General features: G+C 38.0%; 2 protein-coding genes across 5 annotated transcripts in view; both read left to right on the top strand.

Annotated features, from left to right (window-relative positions):
- MYO5A (myosin VA) overlaps window positions 1-22,952 on the top strand; it is a 101,944-nt gene extending 78,992 nt beyond the window's left edge. For 2 of the 4 annotated variants that reach the window (XM_032195074.1, XM_032195073.1), the window contains exons 29-41: window positions 21-248; window positions 1,332-1,340; window positions 2,989-3,089; window positions 5,654-5,852; window positions 9,561-9,654; window positions 11,208-11,354; window positions 11,738-11,892; window positions 13,562-13,651; window positions 14,379-14,529; window positions 15,364-15,646; window positions 16,470-16,644; window positions 18,002-18,082; window positions 19,720-22,952. In XM_032195074.1, coding sequence (XP_032050965.1) covers window positions 21-248; window positions 1,332-1,340; window positions 2,989-3,089; window positions 5,654-5,852; window positions 9,561-9,654; window positions 11,208-11,354; window positions 11,738-11,892; window positions 13,562-13,651; window positions 14,379-14,529; window positions 15,364-15,646; window positions 16,470-16,644; window positions 18,002-18,082; window positions 19,720-19,872 — 1,866 coding nt within the window. In that variant the 3' untranslated portion in view covers window positions 19,873-22,952. Of the gene's footprint in view, window positions 1-20; window positions 249-1,331; window positions 1,341-2,988; window positions 3,090-3,648; window positions 3,730-5,653; window positions 5,853-9,560; window positions 9,655-11,207; window positions 11,355-11,737; window positions 11,893-13,561; window positions 13,652-14,378; window positions 14,530-15,363; window positions 15,647-16,469; window positions 16,645-18,001; window positions 18,083-19,719 lie in introns of all 4 variants that reach the window. The other 2 variants (XM_032195077.1, XM_032195076.1) reach the window with 2 other exon arrangements.
- A 1,487-nt stretch (window positions 22,953-24,439) lies between these two features.
- MYO5C (myosin VC) overlaps window positions 24,440-26,905 on the top strand; it is a 33,913-nt gene continuing 31,447 nt past the window's right edge. The window contains exon 1 of the mRNA XM_032194540.1: window positions 24,440-24,494. Within this exon, the coding sequence (XP_032050431.1) occupies window positions 24,468-24,494 (27 nt within the window). The 5' untranslated portion in view covers window positions 24,440-24,467. The remainder of the gene's footprint in view (window positions 24,495-26,905) is intronic.

Here is a 26,905-nt window from a genome sequence, read left to right as displayed (position 1 = left end):
ATTGTCGCTGTTTATTGCAGCGTCAAGAACTTGAATCTGAGAATAAAAAACTGAAGAATGAGTTGAATGAGCTGCAGAAGGCCCTCACAGAAACACGATCTCCAGAGGTAACTGCTCCTGGTGCCCCAGCGTATAGAGTCCTCCTGGATCAGCTAACTTCAGTAAGTGAGGAACTTGAAGTACGCAAGGAAGAAGTCCTAATCCTGAGGTCTCAGCTGGTCAGCCAGAAAGAGGCGATTCAACCCAAGGTAAATAGTAGTCAGCAAATGTGCTCTGTAGTAAAGCTACATTACATAACTGATGTGCTCGATTTAGTGTAACAACATGCTTGTAAAGGTAGAAAAAATGATCTACGTTTCAAAGCCTTTCTAAGTATAATCCATTGATCCAGTATTAGTGCTCAAATTGCAGCAGTCCAAACTGGGAGACTCTCTTAATAAACCAGCCTTGGGTTATCTGCCAGCAGTCATGTAAAGATCATACCAGGCTGGCAGATACTGACGGTCTGACCAGGATCTCCTCAGACCCTTTTAACAATGCAGAAATCTCATTTGGCGCAGCATCATATCTCTAGTGAGTTGTGTAGCTTGATTGGAAAATTTACTTCAGTTTGCAGGAATTCTTTTCAATTAATAGCTCAGCAGGAAGTACAAGGACCAATTTTTGCTAAATCTAAGCAGGATCGTAAATGATTACACATAAGTAACAATAAAATTGTGTAAAGGTAACCATGAAGGTGTATGAATTCGGTATTATTATGCTTGATATGTGTAATATGATTGAGAAGAGTAGATAACCCCTCAAATGTGTATCTTTTAAAAAAATAATGATGAGGTACTTAGAAAAGTAATAGCTTTGAGAATAAGTTGTTCAGCCTAAAAAGTTATCAGGTAAATTATTAACTAGTTATTTCTATTGAACTGAGTTATGAGCCAGTGTTTCATGATGGCGGCAAGGAATTAACAGATACGTCCTCTCTTTCCGTTGTTACTGCAGAAATATGTTTATATATGTCCTAAATCAATTGAAAGTCTGTGATGCATGAAGGTGTACTTATCTTGTTCTAAATGCTTAATTGTGAAGAAAACAACACTAATTTTCTATAATATTGGGAACATTATAAATTAATCCTTTAATAGTAAACCCTTCAATAATTTATTCTTAACAATGGTGGGACCCAAGTGTTGTTTTGGGAGATCTGAAGGTGACCGGTGGGATGGCTAAAAGCCAGTTTGCAGATACCTTCTGCTTGTTAGGTTGGACAGTTGCAGCAGACAGAATTTTTAAATGATTTGTTTCTCTTCTTTTTTGCCTTCCAATTTGATTGCCAGGAGGATAAGGTACTTGTTTTATTTCTACAGTTATTAACTAGAACTATTAAATGCTATAAAACAAACAAACAGACAAAACACAAATATTTGAACTGTAATTTCCCTGCTTCTCATAAGTAACCTAAATGTATTTGGAGTTGTTCTTGTAATTTGTTTTGCTATTATTGCAGAATCTTTCTCATTATCCCTTTCCTGTGTCCCCACCGTCCCCCTCTGCACAAGGGAATAAGTTACTTCAAAATGAGCAGATTTAACAATTGAACCATTGATTTCTGTTAACCTGAACATGAAAGGAACGATTCATGTAGCTATCTGATCAGCTCAATCGGTGTATCTTGCTGAGGTTGTTTGAAGAGTATGTGCAGCACTGTGATTTAGGAGTCAGATCTCTGTTGCAAAATCTATAAATTTCACCAAAACATTCCAGAACGGGAAGAATAACCTTACTTTATAGTGCTTTTTATCCAAATAACGTGTTTGTGAGATACACACATTCAGGACTCAAGTTGTGATCTGAAGATACTAGGCAGGAACTGCTGAATGTTTGATTAGAAAATTTAGTACATTTAGGAATATGAGGATTTAGGAAAATGAGGAACTGAACTGACTTTAAATAAGGGCTGTTAAGTATTACAACTACAGCATGTAGGGTATTCTTGAGGATGTAAGAGCAATTAGCATTTCTTTCCATCAGCACAAAAGTAATAAATACATGTAAGCACAACTTGCTAAGGCTAGATAAATTGGCAGGTGAGACTCAGTAGTTTTAATGTGTGTTAAAATAATTGTAGAAAAATCACAAAAATCTCATAATGATGTTGGGAATAATTCTTTGAGGATACTAAATGTTTTAGTTGTTTTTATACTAAATAACATGAATTGCACTAGGCATAGAGACCTATGCTCCAAAACTTATGTCCACAAAGTTGTTATTATGAATACTTTCTAAAATTTTACACAGGAAAATAGCATTTAATCATTTTGAAGTCAAAAAGAAAAGTCAAAATTGCATCTCTTACGTTCATTGGAGTCCTGTGGTTTCACTGTAATTATATTCAGAGCAATGACTCAGATTAGACTGGCCTAGTCGACTGTAAACATTTGTTGTGTATTTCAAATCTTAATGAAGGAAAAACAAAAGTTCCATGGTAAACATTCAAAACTGAAACAAAAATAGTGTTGTGATTATATCTAACTTAAAAAATCTCCAGGCCTTGTAAAATTATTTCCTGCTTTGTCAGAGCACTGAAAATATATGAAGTGAGGACCTTGTTATGAGATTCAAAAATAACATGTTGCGAAATTATGCTTCTTGAATTTCAGTATTAGTGGCTGTTTCTAGTAATATGAAATTAAATGCAAATTCATGACTTCATGAAATCTGTTTGTTCCTTTTATATGACAAACAAATGAAAAGAGGTTAACACATTTACTGCTTACTAGATAGACTGATATTTTAGCATGCTGCTTGATTCATTTTAAAAGATATACCAAATGGGTGTTGAAATTATAGACTAAACTCCTGCTCCCCAAATACACATGATGATGCTACTCAAGGAGTAAGGTGTTCCCCATGAGTAAAGTAACAAAAATATGGATTCAAAGAACAATTACATTGTTAAATTTACCCTGGAAATCATCATCATTCTTCTTCCAGAATACTATGACAGATTCTACTATCCTCTTGGAAGATGTACAGAAGATGAAAGACAAAGGAGAAATAGCACAGGCATATATTGGATTGAAGGAAACAAACAGGTACAAGTTCTCTTTATTTAATTTACAATCATTTGGGGATGTACTTTGATACACTTAGTGTATCATGTTCAGTAAGCTGCATTCACCTAAGTCTAGAGTCTTAGAGAACACTTGTGATATAATTTGATTTGTTTAGTAAAACTGCTGTATGCAGTACTTGAAATGCTTAAGAAATAATGGGGACGTGCAAAATCAAGCTTCCTGGATATGCATTTTCTTAGCATTTAATTGGCTATGTAGTTCAAACTGGGTGCCATTCACCATGCTGTTTTTTGTTTTGTTTTTTTTACCTTTTGTCCAGTAGTTGTCACAGCAAACTGTCATAATACATATATTATAACACCATGAAATGCTATAACCAGTTTGGCTAACACCAAGAACTGAATTTCATCACTTAGAAGAAATACCTAGAAACAAGAGAAGTATTTTGCTAATTTGTTTTAGAACATTTTTTCTTTCTCGTTTCTAGTAACTGTAATTTAGAGTGTAATGTCCTTAACATGTCATTTCATCACCATCATGTATCTCTCTTGTATTTTTTAAACACTTTTCTTGGAAGGCAATCTCCCCAGGACTATCATATGCTGAATGAGGACGGAGAACTTTGGCTGGTTTATGAAGGGTTAAAACAAGCCAACAGGTTACCAGACTTCTCAGAATGTTTGTTCTTCATTTGCATCTTCTTTTCTAGCTAACTGTGCCCCTTGCTTTAGCTACAGCATTTCTTATGCTTAGAAAAAAAAATATTCATTTGAAGGAAATCATCATACATTGTGCAAATTAGAGTTTTCTCAAACTTAGTCCCCAACTTTGTCTACTTTTCAAGTTACATTCCTTAAGAAGTTAAGACGGTGGCAACAACTAATAGGTAATTCATAAGAATACTTGCACAAAAATGGACTATAAAATACCAGAAGATCCACAACTGGAAGAGATTTTTAACCGTGTATTATTTGTCTGCCTTTATGTTGGATATCAAAATCAATGTCCTGTACAGTTTGTCAGCCTAAAGTAGTGCAATTGTTTCTGTAATTGTAAAGCTACTGTTGGAAAAGCTTCCGCATACTCTTTACTTCCAAATATTTGTATCTTACTCCCCTTACTCCAACTCAAATTCAGTAAATTTAATGTTCTTCTCCCACATCTCTCTGTGCAAGATTCAAAATGTAACACATGAAAGCCAACAAAGAGAGAAGTTATCTCTAGTTCATCCTGGTGCTGTTCAGACCTCAGTACAATCACTGCAGTTGCTGCAAAGGCCACATGCTGGTCCGGTCACTGGTGCAATTCACCTGGTTAGGGAGTTCAGTTCTGGCTGTGTGCATGCCTGGGCCCCCTCTTCCTAAATGTGTCCCAGACTTCTAGAGTGGTCCGTAGTTGTGTGCTGGCACTTACTTCAACAGATTTGCAATGCTAATTTTCTTAAATATACACATTTGGTAGAAGTAACTACAAAAGGAGCTATTTTGCAACGAATGCTACTAACTGGAGTCTTTCCTTTCCTTGTGCTTACAAATTCTGAACCTAACACTGTTGTGTCAGTCTGTGAAGGTCTAACTTAGAGCAAGTGTTCTGCAGAGCGTGACGTGAGAGTGATCACTCTGTATGTCTTCTTTCTTGTGCTGGCACTGTAGAGACAACAAGCTCTATAGTAAATGGCAGAGCAATGCAAGTAAATGACTACTTGCCTTCGCGTGCTTGATCAGTCTGGTTACTAATAAATGTGCCTGCCTTATGCATATTTAAACCCTGAAAGATTGTCTAATTGAACACTAGAAGCCTGTAGTAGTGTCACATCCTGTGTGTGTATATTTATGAAATAATGAGTCAGAGCACTTGGACAGTGCCTTGCAAACAGGAGCTAAATCCACACAGTGCTGCTTTGAAGAAGGTTCTTACGTGTTATTCCCATTTCACATAAGAAGAATTTGAGACGTGATTTGCTCAAGGGGAAAGAGTGAGTCAGTAGCAAGGGTAAAGTAGAGATCCTGTATCTCAGTCCTGAGTTTGGTTCTGTCGTTAACCTGCCTGTATAAACGACAACCCTCTTCAAAATGTTTATTTTAGCGTAAAAGTAAAAACTATTATTTTACTGTAATCAAATGGTTTCTGACTGAACTCTGACGGAAAAAAAAGATTTTCCTTCGTTAATATCACAGGGACCTAGCTTAAGAGAATACACTGTCTTCATCTGACACAGTTTATATGATTTGATTAGAGGTAGAACCTCTCTAAGTTTATTAAAAACAGAGGCAGTCTGTGAAGATGTAGTAATGCTTTTCTTACCACACATTCTCCGTGGTACCATACATGCAGTATGTGTTCAATCACAAAGGAAATGCAAAGCATTGTCACCATTAGTTTCTCTCCACTTTTTGATCATACAAACGTAATTTAATTAGAAGGCATATTGAAGGGTTTAAAGAGTACTCTGCCTTTTTCATTTTCCTTTGCAAGCCATAGCTAATTGTTCCTGAGCAGCAGCTAAAGCTTTAGACTCCCTCTGAGAATTTGGGATGTGACTTTCTCAGTGTGTACTTACAATTGTTGCTCAACTTCCTTAGGCTGCTGGAGTCTCAGCTTCAGTCACAGAAGAAGAGCCACGAGAATGAACTGGAATCACTGCGAGGAGAGATCCAAAGTCTGAAAGAAGAAAACAATCGCCAGCAGCAGCTCTTGGCACAGAATCTGCAGCTGCCTCCAGAGGCCCGGATTGAAGCCAGCCTGCAGCATGAGATCACCCGGCTGACAAACGAAAACTTGGTAAGAGCAATGATGCTGCCGGAGCAGGCATGGGGATTCGCAGACTTGTCTGTGCCTGTAAATTCTCACCAATTTTCAGATGGCAGCCTTCCATAAAAAAAAATTGCTTGAGTTGCAGTTTTTTTTTGTTTTGTTTTGTTTTGTTTTAGGTAAGCTAATGGGGGAGAGAGACTAATGACTGCTGATGAACTCATATTATTTTGGGGAATTTGTTAGCTTGTGGTGTGGAAAAAGCTCATGGATCCCAGCGTAACAGAAGTGGTTTCAACTGATGAGTTTAATCATCCCTAAATAGAATGATTGATATCCATGGAAGTCATAAAAAAAAATTATTGGCAAGCAGTGGTGTTTAGTCTGAAGTACATTAGTTTATTTTGTTGAAAAACACAAATATAGTTTTTTAATTCTTCAATGTACCTTGTCTTCCCATTTCCCTCCCTGCTTGAAGCTACACAGATTATGCACTGTGTTATAAGCTCCAGCTATTCAATATGTTTTATAGAAAGAAACAGTTCCAGAAAAAGAAACTTGGTTAGAAGTCACTTGGCTGATCGGTGTTCCTTGTTGACTGCACAATATTTTCATATGAAAGAAAGGTCAGGTGAAACTCCTTTCCAGGTGAAGGCATACATGTTCATCATGTACAGCCTAGTTCATTTCTGGGGAAATTTTCCAAAGAGACCTATGTTGAAATATCATTGGCTTATCGCTGTTTATTAGCCTGGAATTTCTCTGTATAGTTTCTTCTTTGTAGTAGAATGAACCACACTACTTCAGGGAGAAAATTCCTAGCTCTGAGTGTAATTTCTTCCTCTAATCAAGCCACAGTGCAGTCTTTCCTGCTTACATATGTTAGAAAAGTTTTAGTTGTAGGGCTGTTGTCTTAGAACCAAATGTTTTGAGGACAGCAACAGATAGTTCATCTAACAGATCTTGGAAAATTGGTTGAAAGTATATTGTAAAATTGTCTCTCACTGGAAGAGGTAAATGGTGATTGTTTCTATCTTGGACAGCTCCCTCCTGCTGCTTAGTCATGCATTATGAGTTTTAACCTTCTTTTCCACCAAGAGAACTACTCATCACATTCTGAGTTCCCAAGATAAAAGACATGTAATTACATCTCAGGGGAGTTCTCCTTCTTTTCAAATACAGTGAATGTAATTTTACCTGTTAAATGTAGACTCATTCATTAGTATTTCACTTCAGATATTTGAGTATTGCAAGGTTCCAAGTTGGGAATATACTTCTTTTCCTCTCCTAGCCCTAAAGTAGGAGGCTGTGGTTTTTGTTTTTGTTTTTTTTTATTTACAGGTTTTCCAGATGTGATATTAGAATTGCAGTATTTACTGCAATCCCATCTTTATTACCAGAAGAAACTGTCCTTTTCAGCTTCTGGCAAAGGTTACATTCCAGATTTTCATGGTATTATTACAGGCCATTTTTAAAAGATCTGACTGTTCTGCAACTCATCTACATTAACTTCTATCTGGGAGAGGCTGGAGTCAGCACCACACCTAAGAACTCAACTACCTAAAAATTAGAGATCCTTGAACATGTTTAAATCTCGTTTCATTTATTTATATAGTGCTTACTGAAGTATTAGCGTCTCAAAAGGAGGGAGAAAAACAATCCTCTGCCTATTTTACAGTTTTATGAGGAATTGTATGCAGATGATCCCAAGAAGTATCAATCGTACCGGATTTCACTTTACAAACGGATGATTGTATGTAGATCATGTGAACCCTGTTCCTCTGTTGTCTCGTTCGCTATTTCTGGACCCCACTAATTGACAAGCAGGCTGCCTCCCTTCTTGCCTTTCAAAGGAGATTCCCTGCAGAGAGCTTCACAATGCCAATTACATCTCTCACTGCTTTTTTTGTTAGTCTTAGTGTCTTCTCTGTAATCTGTGTCTGCATCTTTTTGATGCATAGTTTTGTTACTAATATGTCTTGCATTGTCAGCAAAGCAGTTTCTTTTTTGATCACGATTTAATACCCACTTTATGCCCTGAAAAAGAAGTATGTGATGCAAAAGATGCTCAATTTTAAGGTTCACTGTTCACTTTAAAACTTTGATACATTTAAAATCAGCTCAGCAAAATAGAGGCCTGATCATGCAGAGATGAATGCTGCCTGCAGATGTGAATAGCAAAATCTTAGCTTGAATTTCTTCATGGATCTCCTTACAGTGCTGACATCTGATGCAAACAAATCTATCAGAATCAAAATGCTAAACTGTTTAATCAGGATGTTTATAATTAGTATTTTTCAAAAATGAAAAATCTTAAGGATAAAAGGGGAAATAATAAAAATAATTGATCTCCATAATAATTAACGATAATGAGTAGATAGAGCACAATACCTAAACTTGAAAGAGTATAATTTATGAGATTCCAGATCTCAATGAGATGTGAAATGTTTAATTTGTTTAGAGGAACCAGAGAAAGAACTGCATTTCTCCTCATATATTTGTTGTTCAGGAATCACATCCCTTCACACATATTTTCAAAAGTCTGTTACAGTTGTGTGTATTTTTAAATTTAATTGGAAATTGTTATATCTGACTATATTTGTGTTACTAGCAGGATTTCTGTTGTAAAATTTATCACTGCATTGAATACGAAGCATGGCCTTGAATCTTCTTTCAACAGGCCTATTATCTTACTGCTTCTACTGCTTAGTGTATTATATTAGATTATAAACTCTACTACATGACAGAGAGCAGTTTTGTGCCTAATTCTAAGTTGTTGCCACAGTTGCATTAAGATTTTTCAATACTTTTACAAAAAGCATAGTTTCTGTCATGATGCTTTTTATGCAAGCTCATGGTTCCTTATTTTCTTAACAGTGCAAGCAAGTGCATACAAAAGAGCATTTTCTTAAAGCTACTTTTAAACCCTTATTCTGCAATGACTTCCTGATTTTTTGAGCTTGGGGTTTTGGTTCCTTTATAAAGACTTTTTTTTTTTTTTTAATTACATGGTTATTTTGTGAATGCACTAGCATAGGTCACACACACATTCAAAGAAGGATTGCTGGGGAGTGTTCTTGGAAGGAAAAATACTGCTTTATTGAAAAAATAGGACTTTTAGGTGGTTGGTGTTGCTCAAGTACAGAATATAAAGAAGCTTCCTGTAGGACTCCAGTTCCAGTTTAAGGAAATGTGATGACAGTAAGTGATAGGGAGATGGCAGAACATTATAAGAAATGTTGTATATTTTGATGTTTGATGATTTTGGTACTTTTGAATGCAAGGTATGTTTTTTTCTGCAGATGTCTCTTGCATATTGTTATAAAATGGATAGGTCTTAATAACAAGTCAGTCCTGTAGGTATGAATAAGTGATGCAGAAGTACAGGATAGCTATTTAATAATAAAGAAAATTATCTCAGTGAGGCATTTGGAAGAGCAGGGAGGGAGGAAGCATTAGGGAGATGTGTTTGCAGCACAGACATGTGTCTCCTTCCATAAGAACTGACCTAGTTTTGAGTGTCTGCAGAGTAAACCTAAAAGCTTTGCCTTTGTCATGCTGCAGATAACTTAATAATATTTGCAATATTTGTCTTGTAGCGTACCAGCTTGCAAACCTCAGCCAGAGGATGGCACCACTGTTCAGCTTTCCTACCACCTTGTAAATTCTAACTGATTTGTCTCTGTCACATTATGACATTTTCTCCTATCTTAATCTTTCTCTCATTCTAATTTACAGGATTTAATGGAGCAACTTGAAAAGCAAGACAAAACTGTTCGAAAGTTAAAGAAACAGTTGAAAGTATTTGCTAAGAAGATCGGTGAACTTGAAGGTACTTTTATATTTTGAGAGAAAGTGAAAGATATGTATTTTTTTCTGTGATCCAGTCATTATATCCATCTGTCTTACTGGGCAGAAAGACATGAACTCTTTAGCAGCATTAGCCTGTATTAATTGATTACAAAAACGGGAGATCCATTCAGAGCTCTCTGTGTTCCTTTATAAAGCTGTAGAAGATTTGTCATAATTTGAAAGCAATGAGTAAGAGGAGGCTGATGCTTCTCTGAAGGCAGAAACCATTTGAACATAAAGGAGTGTCACCTGGTGTATCTGTGTACTCAAAGACAGTATCTGTTTTTGTCAAGATTAAAGCAATATTAAGTATGAACCAGATAGAAATAATTTACACAGTTTTTCTTTGTGAATTTTTCTATCACTGGAGCCAAGAATGCTGAGGTTGCTTTTTTCCACTTGAGGTTTCCTTTTTCAGAGGCTGGCCAGACTTGAATATCAGAATGCTAAGATATGCACTAAGATAATTTTATTTTTATGAACTTCAAAGAGAGTTGCCTTAGGATCTCAGGACTGCTGAGACTGAGAACTTATTATGTCTCTGCATAAGTAAAATCGTTGTAATTTTTAAAAGGGGTTAATAATGTTAAAAAGTTAAAATATTAATTTGTTTTCAAATAACTCCGATTCTTACATTACAGAAGCTTTTTGTGGTCATCACTCTCTAGAAACAAACTCATTGGCTAATTAAGTGTTTTGTTGCGTATTGAGATGGAAATTAGTGACTTTGTAGTCTTCTGCACTCCACTGTTTGAAAATAACAGGGCAGTCAGTGATATCAAGTTAAACTTGAATAAACGACTGTATATTAGTCTTTGGTTACTGGTAGCTCCAGTTTGGATTTCTACGTTCTGTATCCCATTTTACAGGTGTATACATTTAGTAGATTTACAGGATGCACAACAGTTTGCAGAGATTCAGCTAGGAGGGTTGTGAGAAGAGGATGTAGTTTTCATGCGATGAAATCAAGTTCTGCTTTTCAAAACCAAAATTCTTTCTTTCACCTAACAGTCCTTACCTTGATCCACAAATTTTCTCGCTTTTGCTCTTCATATTCTTTACCAGCCTGCTGGAGTGTGTGTAGCGTTGTTGTATGAATGCTTGGTTGCTGGTCAAGGTAAACCTATCACAATGGGTAACAAAGATCAGGCTTAAAAAATGCTGACATTTTGCAGAAAAATTAACAGTGACCCTTGCAGTGTTAATCTGGAATCAACTGATTTTGATCAACTAATATAAAATCATGCTTTTACATGATAAAATCCAGGGTATCAGCCATTAGTGTATTAATGGATGTCATTCATACACTTCCACTCTTCTTCAAAGGAAGAATGCTACCCAAATACACATCTGTCAGGAATCAGTCTTCTTGTTTAATAGGAGTTTTGTTGCTAGGTGTTACCCTGAACCAAAGAAAAACATGGATTAGTTTTATATGATGGAATTCTTCATTAGAAATGTTAAACTTTCTTTTGACATGCATCAGTTTCATTAGAAAACATTATATTGTTTCTTTTCATTTTCCTTCTGAAGTGGGACAGATGGAGAACATATCACCTGGACAAATCATTGACGAACCTATTCGTCCAGTCAACATTCCACGGAAAGAAAAGGACTTCCAGGGGATGTTAGAATATAAGAAGGAAGATGAACAAAAACTGGTCAAGAATCTTATTTTAGGTAAGCATCTTTCCCATTTGAAGCCTGCCATGCTCACACATACTCTGAAAAACAAAGTGAGCATAAGATGCACAGCGTATTTTGGTTTCAACAGATTTCAATCTATCTAAAATTTCTAAATGTCTGTTGTAACCTAATCTTCCTTCCTGATTAACATAGTATGTGTTATTGTGTCCACATATTTTTAGCAGGCATTTACATTCTGTTCTGATATTTTGTCAAGGAAGTGTCTCATATATTCTTCTTAGTTTTGTTGTTAGTTTTTCACTGGCCATATGTAGATGTATATATGTACAATTATCTGGGGAAGTTGCAATTACAGTGTATAACAGTTTCCAGTGAATTTATGGATGACAAAATAATGTGTGTTTGTTCTTCCCAAGAGCTGAAACCACGTGGGGTAGCTGTCAACCTGATTCCAGGACTACCTGCATATATTTTGTTCATGTGTGTACGCCATGCAGATTACCTTAATGATGACCAAAAAGTGCGGTCCTTGTTGACTTCCACTATCAATGGCATCAAAAAAGTGTTGAAGGTTAGTCTGCTTGGGTTAGGAGAATGTTGAGAATTTTCTTTTGATTTTATGTTAGAGGAGTGAGGAAAGGACTGTCAGTGCATTGGTTCTGGATTTCTAATCAGTAAACTCTTCCCACTGAAGTTACAAAAAGTTGTGTTAGCAAGCAACAAATTGCAGTGATAACACTTGCTCCACGTAGTACCACAGATGCTTTGAATCAATGAAAAAAATACTAGTTTATTATTGTGTTGAATAGTCGTCCCCCTTGGAGCTCTGCCTTTAAAGCTTTGGATGCAGTCACTTGCATAGTGAGTCTTTGTAAGTCTTTTCCAGAGCACTTAATTAAAATGCTTCATTTGCAGGATTGGTTCACAGATTTCCTCATTTGCTTCATATGCAGATTTTATTGATGATAATGCTACTGCCTGAAGTCTTTGCAATGAGTTGGCTAGAAGAGTGTAGGCCATGGGGTATGGTGAAGGCAATAATAAGAGATAAAGATGCTTTATGCTCTGTAGAGACTTTTTAGTTTTTAAATAAAACAGATGTGCTCAAAAAAAACAAGCTACATGTTTTGAAAAAAACGTTCAGTAAATAGTCCAACAGGAGCTTAGATATTCAATATAAATTTCTGAACAAACATAAGAGAATGAAGTGCATGCTATAGAGGTCTGAAATTTTTATTACTCAGACAGATGTACAAGACTCTATGTTTTACTGTGAGGAGGATTTGTCGTTTTGTTCTGTTTTCCACATCAGGCTCCCAAAATGGTCATGATGTAAGTGACATTGATCAAAACTGAATTACTCTCAGCTCCTCCTGCTGGCCATGCATCATTCCCATCCTTTGTGTTGGGAATTCTCACAAGTCATTGTGATGCAGAAAGGTTTTTTTGGGAATACAGAATCACAGAATGGCTGAGGTTGGAAGGGACCTCTGGTGATCATCTAGCCCAACTTCCCTGATCAAGCAGGGTCCCGTAGAGCAAGTTACTCAGATCCTGTGCAGACAGCTTTTGACTACCACCAGGGAGGAGAGTGCTGGAGCAACTCTGGACAACCTGTTCAGAGTGTTTAATCACCTTCACAGTAAAAAATGAGTTTTTCCTCATTTTCAGACAGAACATCATTTGCCTTTGTTGAATTTCAAGGGGTTCCTCTGTGCCCATTTCTCCAGCCTGTCAAGATGCTTCTGAATGGCAGCACAGCACTATGGGGTTGTAAACCACTCCTCCCAGTTTTGTATCATCACAAGACTTGCTGAGGAGGAACGCTATCCCTTCATCCAAATTATTGATGAAAACGTTAAACAATACTGGACACAGTATTAACCCCTGGGGGACACCACTAGCTACATGCCTCCAGCTGGACTCTGCCACTGATTGCAACGCTCTGAGACATGCCATTCAGACAGCTCTCAATCCACCTCACCGTTCACCTGTTCAGCACACAGCTGCATTGCTCTGTGATTACTACACAGAGCAGTTAAGAATGGTTTTGAAAAACAGGGTGTTTTAATAGTACTTTGTCAAAATCTTGCTTTTCTAATATGTCACTGAAATACAGTTTTACAAAACATCAGAATCTGAGTAGCTACAAGAAAATGGATTTTAAGTGTTTGTCTAACATTGTATTATTTTACTCCCCTTATCAGTCTTTGCTGAAATGTGTTTGTTTTTATCTTCAGAAAAGAGGTGATGACTTCGAAACGGTGTCATTCTGGCTATCCAACACCTGCCGATTTTTGCACTGTTTGAAACAATATAGTGGAGAAGAGGTAAGCAGTGCTCCTACCCTCTTTTCTTTTGCTCTACAGTACTGTTGTGAGCACTACACTTTGACAAAATCCTGAAATATCTCAACATTTAGTGTAGCTTCTTAAAACAGCTACAATTTCTGGAATGATGGTTATGATGTAATTGGAAAGCACTAGGAGATAAAATTTGATCCAGTTTCACTTTATTGCAGGCTAGGGCGCTACAGGTTAGATGGCATTGTACTCTTGAAGGTGCTAACCCAGATTAAGTAGAAGAATCTATTTGCTATCATTATGATGTTTGGTAATGAATCACTAAAATTCCTATAAAAAGGCTATATTAATCTCTTTAACCATGGTGTGGCAGGCTATTTTAAGTTTGGCAGCTATGATATGTCACATTCCTTCTTCAAACCTAAATGGGATTTTGACTATAAATGGCCAGGTGAGAATGCCCCTGTTGGAGTGGGAGGGAAGAGTCTTACCAGCCAGAAGGCTGGCGGAGTTTGTTCCTCTGTCAGATACTCAAAGTTTCACATCAAGGAAGCAGACATTGCATAAGTCAGAACTGAAAATCAAATCCTAGTATTAGGTGCAATGGGAACTTCCAAATTAGAATTTTTAGGGGCTGCAACTATTATTTTGAAAGCGTTATTTGTCAGTTGCATGAACATATATAAATACTGTGTTTGTGTGATTTTATTATTATTCTATTGAGGCATGTATTTCTGTTATTTTATTAATTCAGGGGTTTATGAAGCATAATACACCTCGTCAGAATGAGCACTGCCTCACTAATTTTGACTTAGCTGAATATAGACAAGTACTGAGTGACTTGGCTATTCAGATCTACCAACAACTTGTCCGAGTGTTGGAAAACATTCTGCAACCAATGATTGGTAAGGCAAAGCTGAATTCTTTAAACTTCACACAGTAGTACCAAAAAGACAATTGTGATGGTAGTAATATGCTTTATCTGATATTTCTTCATAAATGGTACAGTTTTATTAATAGTTCTTGTGGTATTCTGTTTATAGATGACAAGGACTACACTGAATAGCTTGGATTAGAGGAAAAACTAAACTGTCTGGTTCTTCTGGCACTAACAATAAATTAATTTATATTATTGATGCTTGTCATAAATCATGTATTTACAAGAAGAAACCACTACTAGGACTGTCTGACATTTGTGTATTGGGAAATATCCTTTGGAAAAATTGGACTTTAAATTACATGAGAACTCAAAATGAATACAGAGGAAAAAAAGGCTGTCTGTCATGATAGACAACTATTAGCAATGACAGAGCTAGCAGTAGTGAAGCTTGCATTCAAAGAAGCTTGCATTTATTAAAAGTACATTTAATTTTTCCTGTCAGACAGTTCTCTCACAAATTTTCATTATGGTTTCTGATCATACCATTTAGAAGAATGGAACATCTCTTGGTTTGCTGACACTGCTGCTTATATGACCACGTGGAGGAAAAAAACATTTTGTTGAGCTACAGTTAGACCTTCCATTCAAACACATCCTGGAATCCTTGTAAAATGCTGTAAGCTTAGATTTTGCAAAACATAGTAGGACACTAAGAAAATTGCTGGAAATCATGACAGTGTGGTAGGCAGAAAGCCCAGCATGCTCTTTCTGTCTAAATACTAAGTTTTGCTGTTTTGCACAGCATGCTTGCACGTAAGTAATTTGCATTTGTTATCTTAACACTGTCAATCAAATGCAGTTTCAGGAATGCTGGAGCATGAGACTATCCAAGGTGTCTCAGGGGTGAAACCAACAGGGCTGCGGAAGAGAACATCCAGCATTGCTGATGAAGGAACCTACACTTTGGACTCCATTATTCGGCAGCTGAATTCTTTCCATTCTGTGATGTGTCAGCATGGAATGGATCCAGAACTCATCAAACAGGTTGTCAAGCAGATGTTCTACATCATTGGGGCTGTAACACTTAACAATCTTCTTCTGCGCAAGGACATGTGCTCATGGAGCAAAGGAATGCAGATAAGGTGGGAGAGCTGCTGTCATACTGTTCGTGAATGTAGTGCTGAAAATCTTTGTGTGTTCTTGACACTGCTGAATACGTTTTGAGGGAATAGCAGATATGCTTTGAGTATTTTCTTTCACATGCAAACAGTTATGGATTCTGTTAAACTGATTTTAAGGGGTTCAGTTAAAATGAGCTTGGCTGATGTAGGCTAAACCCTACCTAGCTTTCAAGGAAACATTGGAGAAGCAAAACAAAAGTATTTTGTTGTGCAGTGGGAATCAGAACTGAAGCTGAAATGTTGATACTTGCTTTGTCAGTTTTTAGACAGTAATGACAACTGTGCCTGCTGCGTTCTTTGTATGTTGGTGGCTCAGTGGATACCTGTTGTGTTCATCTGTGCCGTAATTTGCTGCTTTCTGTTGTAAAGCCATCTTAGACTATTCCTACATTTGGTATCAGTTGCCCAATGCATTCTACTGGTGTGTGCCAGGAAATTTAGCGAAGGCAGTCCCCTCACTCAGGGAACCACAACAAGCATCACTGTACATTTCTGACAAAATTTAATTTGCCTTTACTTGTCACATTTCTGTGATTAATAGGAACAAAACCAGGGAAAGGAGGAAGTGAAAGTCTTTGGCCACTGTTTATAACTGTTTTGAAACTCAAAATTTCCTGCCTTAATCAAAGGGAAATAGTGTGAAGACAAGATCATGGGAAATCACTGATGTGAAGAAAAAGCTTATAAAGACAAAGAGCGAACACTGTGAAAGAGAAATTGCACATGCTTTCAATTTAGCAGTAATTAAGCATTAATGTCTTGGTATTCTTAACTCTTTGTACAGATACAATGTGAGTCAACTTGAAGAATGGCTACGTGATAAAAATTTGATGAATAGTGGGGCTAAAGAAACACTGGAGCCCCTCATTCAGGCTGCACAGTTGTTGCAAGTAAAAAAGAAAACAGATGAAGATGCAGAAGCCATTTGTTCAATGTGCAACGCATTGACTACTGCCCAGGTAACCAAACTCTCATTGTTAGGGTTGCCTGCATTGCTGTCGCACATGTATCAAACTTCTCTGACTTTGTTTTGAATTAGTACAACTAAAGAGATTAAATTGGAAGTGTTTTTTTTTTTTTTTTAATTAAAAGTGTTTTTTTTTTTAATTTTTATTTTATTTTTTTTAAATAAATAAATAAAGGACCAGATCTTTTTTTGAGGTCTGATGTTCAAGATAAGTTGTGACTAAATGAGAAGAAACTCAATACACTGTGCAGTTTGTTGTACTTACACATAGTCTCTTAGTCTGCAAAAATCCTCAGAGAAAACTTTGCACTGACATCTCTGTACTCCAGGCAACTTTGCCTAGGATACTAGGAAATTATCTTTCTACCATCTGAGTTAGCATCCAGTTAAGTTAATGGACAATTCAGACAGAGCTGTTGTCTCAGGGTCTGCAAACAAAATTAAGTTTCTGTACCCATTAGCCTCAGAAAGGCTGAACCAAGTGTATATCAGTAACCAGCACAGCTGAAGAATTCTATTTATGAAAGCTCATGTTTTTGTAAAGACAAGATGCACTTTTTTTTTTAAACTGTGCTACACTTGCGTAGAGTTTTTACAAAACAACTGGATCCAAGCGTCTTTGGATGAACATTCGCATTAGGAAAAGGAACAAATTTCTCCATTTCTTTTGCACTGGTGTCAGCACTTCTACATTGATACAGCTGTTTTGATTTAATAATTCACTAATTTAGTTCTGTAATGGAAGAACTTAGAATTCCACTTGCTTCCGTTGTCTTACTTTTGTTGAAAAATATTTTGGTTAAGTAGAATAATGTAAAAAAAAAAAAAAAAAAAAAAGGTTTGGTTTTTTTTTTTAAGTTTTAGACATTTAACCCATATTATTTAAAGTCTTTGTTTTTGCAGTTCTTTCTTCTAGAGGCTATAGTCCTACTTTTAGGGAAATAGCTCACTCTTGAAAAACACTGAAGTCATAAGATTCTCTTGAATGAAAGCTCCAGAAGGTCATAATTAGAGAGTCAAAACTAGGGAGAGAAATGCAACATGTTTCCAGGGTATGTAGGAACGCCATTAACTATTTATAATCTGATTTTTCCATAATTGGGTGTTTTCCACACAAATGCAAAACTTGGAGTTTCCACCTCCAGAGAACATGTTCTGAAGGAGGCAGGCTTATAACATAGCATTAAACAGATAATGAAATTCTGTGTAAAACAATAAAGAAATAAAAACAAGCTTGAAAAGAATTTTCCTTTTAGAATAGATAATTAAAAAATATATACTAGTAACCATATATTTGTAACCCAAAGATTTATTAGTAGAATGAAACTAAGAATTGTTGTTCTTTACAGATTGTAAAAGTACTGAATTTGTATACCCCAGTTAATGAATTTGAAGAGAGAGTCTTGGTATCATTTATCCGTACAATACAGGTATGGCTATATCTTTTTATTAAAAATCATGTAACTATCTGTAATAAACCCTTCGATGAGCCAAAACAGGCTGTATCCTGAAACACACTGAGGAATCTGAAGTAAATTAGGCTTTTTAGACATATTTTTTCTGTGCTGAAAAGGTGATGTCAGCCTGAAAATCTTAAGCAATCACAATATACTGCCTCCAGACTTGGAACAAAATGTTAGTTTCTCTCAGTATGTACGACTTTTCCAGAAGGGTGAGAGGTTTTTTTTTTTTTTTTTCTATATGTAAACTGCACCATATTCTGTCCCTGGGAGGGGGCAATCCTGGCTCTATGAACAAACTAGGGGACAAGAGGCTGGAGAGCAGCCCCGCAGAAGGGGATATGGGGATTCAAGTTAACATGAGCCAGCAGTGTGCCCTGGCAGCAGAGAGGGCCAACTGTACCCTGGAGTGCATCAGGCACAGCATTGCTAGTTGGTCGACAAAAGGAGTTGTCCCATTCTGCTCTGTGCTGGTGAGGCCTCGCCTTGAGTATTGTGTGCAGTTCTGGGTGCCACAATATAAGAAGGACATACAGCTAGTAGAGAGCCTCCAAAGGAGGGCTATGAAGATTTTGAAGGGTCTAGAGGGGAAGATATATGAGGAGTGGCTGAGGTCCCTTGGTTTGTTGAGCCAAGAACAGAGGAGACTGAGGGGAGGCCTCGTGGCGGCCTGCAGCTGCCTCACTAGGGGAGTGGAGGGGCAGGCGCTGAGCTCTGCTCTCTGGGGACAGCGACAGGACCCGAGGGAACGGCATGGAGCTGGGACAGGGGAGGGTCAGGCTGGGTGTCAGGAAAAGGTTCTTCACCAAGAGGGTGGGCACTGGGACAGACTCCCCAGGGCAGTGGTCATGGCACTGAGCCTGCCAGAGTTCAAGAAGCATTTGGACAATGCTCTGACAGACGGTCAGGGTTTTGGGTGGTCCCTTGTGGAGCCAGGAGTTGGACTCGATGATTCTTGTGGGTCCCTTCCAACTCAGGATATTCAGTGATTCTAAACATGTTTTGATGCCCACTTTTCAATTGGTAACATTTCCGAATGCTTCTTTCTTGCTTTCTAAATGCTTCTAAATTTCTAAATTACTTCTTTCAGACCTATGTCTGCGTGAGAGTTTCCAACTGCTTTGAAAGCTGAGGCCTATAAGCATTCCAAAGTTCTTCATTTATCTCTTTTAATTTAATATATCTTAATAAAAATTAAATATTCTGAATACTCCAAAGAAAATCAACAATTAGAACAAAAGGAAAGAAACAAAGATGATCTTTCTGGTTTGTTTGAAATCTGGGTACATTGTTAGCAGGCTAAGGGAGACCTGCAAGGTAGAACTGAGATAAAACTGTAATTCTACTTACTGGTTGCCAGATAGTGCTTAACTTCTTCCTTTTGCAAGGACTCTAAATATTTTCAGATTACGTTATAAGGGGAAAATATGCCAAATTAAAAATGCCAAAAGTAACCGCAGTTTAATGGTGCAATTGTTAGCAATGTTCCAGGTCAAGTTACCACACGCACGTATCTGTAAACACAGGTGAAGTACTACCTTATCACAAGACAATTATTGTCAATGAAGGGGTTAAATGCTAATGTAATCACTTTCTTTTCTTTGCAGCTGCGTCTTCGAGACAGGAAGGACTCTCCTCAATTGCTCATGGATGCTAAACACATCTTTCCTGTTACTTTTCCATTTAATCCATCCTCTCTGGCATTAGAAACCATCCAGATCCCAGCCAGCTTGGGGCTGGGCTTCATATCACGTGTCTGATCCCAAGGATGTGCTGTCAGTGTTAGATGGAGAATCAGTTGCCTGATATCATGACCCATTAAAACACAGTGAGCTACTGAAAACACATTTTTGAACAAACAGTCTGTATATGCCCTGATCTGTAGTAAAAGTAGCTGGAAAACTACACACAGCTCCACAGATTGAAGGCTAATAGAAAGATGTACATTTGTGTTCAGTCATTGCATTTATGAGGACACAACTGATTCATAGATTTCCAGAATATGGAAATCGGGCTTGGACAAAAATTGTGTCTTCAGCTGTCTAGAGACATTTTTAGATCTTTAGTAACATATTTAAATAGTGTAAATTAAACTCCGTATGTAACCTTCTCATAGGCAGGGACCAATAGGGACGGTCACAGTCCTGACCATGGAAGACTCAAAAGTAAGGCATTTTGTAGTAGCATACACAGTTACTTGGGAGCCTGTTACATTTAATTTGTAAAAACTGGAATGGAGAAGCAAAAACTGGCAATATATATAATGATTTCTTAAACCACTTCCTTATTTATGTCAGTTTGACATAAATTCTAGTGATAAGTCCTATAGCTTACTATATGCTATAACATGGGTGTTCATTTGTTAGTACTGTGGTTTACAAATTAAATTGCTGCTGCATATTGTGCTCTTCTAAATGTATGACAGTATCATACTAGGCACTAAAAATAAGGTATTTCATTTTTTGTTGTCAACCTTATTTACGGTCCAATGCAGTCTGTTATTCTAACTGGAGTTCTGCAAATGTTATCAAATATCACCTGTAAAGGAAAATGGTAACTAAGCACAAGTAGCACACTGGAAATTACATGTTTAGTTGTTGTGTTATTTTTTGTTTTTTAATAGTTATCTAAGAATACAAAATCTTGAAACAAATTATCAGAAATAAGTCATGATTTTTGTATTTATTTAGATTTTGTAGTCTGTCCGATGTTTTTCTTTGTTTGTAGACCCCAGAGATGTGTGTATTTTCAGTATAATGTATTTTGTTGCCACTTAAAAAAAAGTTTAAAAAATAAAAAAGTATTCCTTCATACAATGTATTTGAGAAGAAAACCTTTAACAGAAAATTTCTGCAGTAGCCCAAGACTCATATTCTTAGAAAGATTGACTTATAAAAATGCTAAGTGAGTTTTGACTATGATGCTGTCATTTGACCATGATGCATACTGATTCAATGGCCTTCCTTAAGGTTCCAATTCTGATCTTTAAAACGTAGTTTGTGGTGTATGGCGCAAAATAACACGTGGATAAAAAAAGTCACACACATTACTCAGTTACATTGTGCAATATTTTTTATACAATATAAAAATTGGCAATTTAACATTAATTTATTTAAAAATACTGAGAAATAATCTAGGGGTACACTATTAGAGTATTTGGTACTTATCTATTTGCCTACAAACTCACAGAAAAAAATGTTGCTCTAAAGCAAAATGTTTCAGTTGTGTTTTACTTCAGAGGTAGAGATACTGTTTATATGGTTGCTAAAATAAATAATAAATAAACGATAACCTGAACTTTGTAAGTATCATTTTAAGATGCTCATGTTGTCTTACTTTCAAATGTGTATGCCCCATATTACACTTGATGGACCGTGCTGACACTTGCAAGAACCTAATATTGCATTGCATAAATATTTTGAATGATCTTTACTTATGATTTAGATTGTCTTTCTGTGCGTGGTAACCAAAAACTTTTTTTTTTTTTTAAATATTACTTAATTCTTGAAACTATGAGTGGCTCCAAATAAGGTATAATGTAAGAATGGTGGGGTATAGTAGCTTTCAGACTTTTAGACATACTGTATTTGAGAGAGTATAATGGGAAAGCCTTCACTTTCAGGAACATGGTTAGGAAGGAAAATAAGTGAGAACATGTTGACCTACAGAATTTGTCTCCTATTGAAAAACAAAAAAATAGCATTACAGTATGTTCATACTGTAGATCAGGAAGTGTATCCACTATGTAAGCATTAGTGTATTAAAATGTATGCCTAAATGTATTTTTATTTTTAAAGTCTGTTTACCTGTAAAAAGCCTTATTGTATCTCTTTTCCTTAAAAAAGTAGTGTTTAGTAATTTATAGATATTATCCTTAAACTCAGTGGTTTGACCGGTATTACTTTTATATCACGTTAAAAGTATATGCTGCTTGACATGTTTTAAAGGAAAATATTTTTCAGTTGAAGTAGATGTGTAATTGGTAATTCATCTAATATTTTACATGGCAGTATTTTACATGCACTTTTCAGAAGTAAAATTTTCGTGTCAGTGTATAATATATCTTTCACCTTAGGACTAATATCTCTTTAACCATGGAATTATAATGCAGAATTATTTTAACTTTTTTTTCCTTTGAATCATGGTTATGCTCTTTTAATGTGGATATATCTTTTATATTTTAATTTATTATCTGTTGCTATAATAGATTCTATCAGATGCTGGAAAAATACTTGTCAAAGACCCCTTAGAATTATACACAGCTATTCTAGAGATTTTGCACAATTACCTCACTCAGTTTGGTGTATTTTTATTCCAGTGACCATTTTATTCTGACATTTAGGGCATAGTCTTCTATTCAAATTTTGAAAAAAAATTGCTTCTCAATCTGGGATGGAACATGAAAGTGCTCAAGTCCGTTAAATGTAATTAATCTATTTTACCTATCACAGGAAGAAAGCAGGATCAACTTCATTGTTGAAAAGCAGATTGACACCCAGTAACATTTGTTCCCAACTTGGAAACACCAGCATTTGCAATTTGAAGGTCTGTGTAATTTGTGATTTAAACTGAACACATTTCAAATACCGTATGAGTACTCTAAGTAAACATTTTTTTAAGATGCTGATACTTCATCTGGTAAATAAAAGCCTTTAAACATAGATTTTCACTCAATACCACCACGGTACATAGATGAAAACCAAAACATTGTCAGAATGACCTGAGCTCTGATCTGTTGTAGTGTCTGATGTTGTACTTAGTAAATGTATGCATCATAAGAACTGTAGCCTAATAGCTATCACTGGAAAATGTCCAAATAAAAACACGGCTGTAAGATTTTCTTTGTTTCTGTTTTGTTTGTTTGTTTGTTTTGAATACTTTAGATATGTGGCTGTCATACTTTTGACTGAGCTTTGGACTTTCTTTGGACTAAATGGATTACTATCCTGTCTTTTGTCCTCAGCCTCCTCTTGGAGGAGGCTTTCTGTCTGTTACCGACTGTTAGGTGAATTCTAGCAGCCTTATGTAGGGGCCAGTCTTCTCGGCCAAGGCTCTGTGTAGCTGAAAAACACAGTCTTTCCTCTCCTTCTTTTCTGGAGTAACTCTAGGAACTGTTAAAGACTGCTTCATTATTTCTGTTGCTTTGCCCTGCTTTGGCCACTTGAGTGTATTTATTAAGAATTGTCTTGGGTACATTTCCCAAGATAACTGATTGAACTACACTGTGTTAGCCCCTATCTAGGATCTATTTGCAAATGGTGACCCCGCATTCAAAAACACCTGTATGGAAATCCAGAAACATCACAAGTTCTTAACCTTAGCTAGAGTTTATAAGCTCTGTGCTGACACTGGTGACTGTGAAGGTAGCTGGTTAAAATCTGAGGACTCAGTGTATGAACACCTATTCCCATATTGGCAGTGTGTCATAAATTTGGAGGTGTATTTGAAAATATTTTGTTTGATATAATACACTATTTTTAACCAAATATTTTACCAAATATTATTAAGATAAGATGTAAGATTTGTAGTGCACTACCCTCTGATTGTGCCATGGAAGTTCTACAGCGTCAGGCAGGAAGGGAGGAGTGGCGGACCTCTGAGACTATTTCCAGCTGCCAAAACAAGTACTATATTTATTCAAATATTCTTTCTCACAAATAATACTTAAGTGTAGTACCTATTAGTGCCCTAAGATTATGAAATGTTTTCTGAGGCTGTTTTTGTGTTTTTCTTAATCATATTCTGCGTTTGTTAGAGAAACTCCTTCATGGTATCTTATAGCAAGGTGCTCAGTATTCCCACCCTTTTCTTCTCGGCCAGGGACGGCTGCCCTCATGATCCCTCTGGTTTCTGGACAATTTGTTATTCTTAATCCGTAAAGATGTATCCGAGATGCCAGCTTTGCCTAGCAGCGCCTCAATGCCTGCACCCGTCTATGTAATCATTGAGCCTGCTGCTCACCCCCCTATACTTACATACCTGCACAAATAAAGAGCTGCCGTGTGAACTCACACATGCACTTAACACCGCTCCAACTTGTTCGGCGCCACCTCGGGTAGCTGTTAGCGACCACGCCACGGACGCCCGGTCCTGGAAGGGGCACAGGGGCGGCCACCCCGGCCTCCTCGGCTCCGCGGAGCGCCCTCGGGTGCCGGCAGCGCCTGAAGCAAACGCCCTGCTCCAGGAGCCGCCCTCTCCCCCCCGGGGCAGGACCGCGCCCGGCCCGGGGCAGGGCCAGGATCCGGCCCGGGGGCGCTGGCCGGGGGCGGGCCGTGGCGCCGCGGCCACCTGTCCCCGGCAGGGCCGCAGCGCGTCGGTGCCCGGAGCGGGGCCGGGGCCGGGGCCGGGGCCGCCCATGGCGCTGGCCGAGCTCTACACGCAGGTGAGCGCGCGGCCGCCATCACGGGGGGCAGCGGCTGCTGCGCGGGGGGCGAGGCCGCCCTGTGAGGGGGCTGTCGCCGCCGGGGAAGGGGAAGGGGAAAGGGGAAAGGGGAAAGGGGAAAAGGGAGCCGGGCGACGACCGCGAAGCTCCCCGGCGTTTCTCAGCTGCGTGTCTGTCAGAAGTTATTTCCCCTGCGTGACTGAAAGTTCGACGATTCGGGACCTGACGCGTCATCTTCTTCGTGGGTACGCCACGAAGGCAGATCGGGCTTGTGGTTCAGCAGAGAAAATATAACATAAGCGGCTCTTAAACGGGAATTGATCAATTTCGGCGGTAACGCGGCTCTGAGGGAAAGCGGGGGCTCGCTGCTGGTTGCCGTGGGCAGGGCCAGGGCTCGGGGCTGGCCGGCGTGCGCTGCAACCCGCAAACCAAAAAAATAACAGAACTAAAGCTAATAGACTGTAAAACCCCAGAACACCCTGGGAAAATACGGTGTTTCTTTTTCTATATCTTCTAGAAAACCACTTGTTTTCTGCGACTTGTAATGCCGTGTGGGTGTAGGGCGCAGACGCGCTGACCTGCTCATGGGCAATTCTTAAGCATAACAGCAGCCTGCTGGTCACTCAACCTCAGAGTGCTCGTTTTTATGCAGGTATTTAATATGTTAGACAGATTTGGGAACTAAACCAAAGATTCTTTCTCCTGAACGCAGCCGGTGTATTTTTTTCACGTTTCCCACTTTTCCAGTGGTCAGCACAGCGTTGCGATGTATAATCTGTTTGCTGAGCCTTAAATAACAAAACACGTGCATATTGCTGACTTACAGACCCATCTCTTCTGTCACAAAACTAGATGCCATACTAAACTCGATTTGGCCTTTTGCTGCAGCGGTTTTTGTCTGTTTGCTGTACTAACACCGCGCTGAGCAGCTGGAAGAACGTGCGTTTTTGTAAATTGGGAGGAAAGGTACAGAGGTGGCGGGGAGGAAGGAGCGTGGGTGTAACTTGATACGAAAATGAGCTCAGTCCCTTGTGTTTACTTGTAAGGCAGGGTCTGGAGAAACCGAGCTGTGGTAGGCTGGGTACATTTGCCAATGGAGGCTCCTGGAACCACAGGGACATTTTCTGAAGAATAAGCACTTCAATTCCATGCCTTTTTCCGTCCCTTTCTTGACTATGTCCTGCTGTAGTTCCCTCAGTTACATGGGAACATGCTGTGTTCTGAGGTTATTTGGTTGTTAGATTCTTGACTCATGGAATAACAGCAAATAGAGAATTCCATTTAACAGCTGTGAACAGATATGTAAGTATTTTTAAAGGCCAGGAAATCAACGTTGTGCAGGAATGACACAGAAGTCATTCAGCAGGGTCCTTGGGCTGGAGGCTGCCACGTTCTGAGGATCTGCTGGGGCTGCCAAGGCTTCCCCCAGAGTAGAGAGGGGGGAAAAGTCATTTCTGCAAAAAGTAACAGCTGAAGCAACAAAATGAAAAGGTTTGAGAGTCTCTGAGGTATCTGGGGGCATGCTAACACCTCATGAAATCCTTGTCTAATAATTTTTTCAAGTAAGAAGCAGCAGCAACTGTCATGGACTTATTTAAACAGCACAAAGCTGGTATAAGCTGACCATGTGTATAGCTAGGATAGGAGAATTAAATGAAGGTTTCTGGCTATCAAAACAGATGCTGATACAAGATTATATGACATGGTTGCTTGCGAGAGTAGGGACTGAATGGTTCTGGCTCAGATGTTACTAAATCACAAATGAGAGGAGAGAGGGCCCACAAGAAACTCAGTACAGTATGTACGGATGATTTTCATGCTTTTTTTTTCCCCTTGACATCTCTGTCCTTACTCCTGCTCTCTTCTTCAAGCCCAATCTTCAGTGTCATTTTCATTGCCACGTGATATATATGCAATACAGTGCAAAAATATTTTGACACGTCAGAAATGGTATCAAACTGCAAGTTTCTGACTAGAAGTGATTTCAATGTTATTTAAAACAGTACCTATTGATATACAGGTGATGCGTTAGGGGGTCTTTTAGAGATGCTGCTGCTTTATTAGACCATGGCAGGAAGAGAAGGACAACTGCACGTCAGTGAAGAAATTCCTGACTTACAAAGGCTTCCAGCTGTTATGTCCTAAGGAATGCTGTTTCCTATATGTTCTTGGGCAGAGAACTGAAAGACATTGCTAATATTTTAGCATTTTAACTTCAAGATAGGAAAACTGGATGGCTTGTACAACATAATTTACACTTACATAACCATGCTTCAGAAGGCTAGAAGTAATTCTCTTGTTTCCATTCTCCAAATACCTATAAGGAAATTAAAATTTATCTGCTTCCACTGGAAGTAAGTGCTTCCAAGAATGGTGTTTTCTTCCTGAGACAGAGCTAAAGGGTCTTGCTG

This window comes from Aythya fuligula, chromosome 11 (genome assembly GCF_009819795.1).
Source record: "Aythya fuligula isolate bAytFul2 chromosome 11, bAytFul2.pri, whole genome shotgun sequence".
Classification (NCBI taxonomy): Eukaryota; Metazoa; Chordata; class Aves; order Anseriformes; family Anatidae; genus Aythya; species Aythya fuligula.
This window is presented reverse-complemented; position numbering and strand designations above follow the sequence as displayed.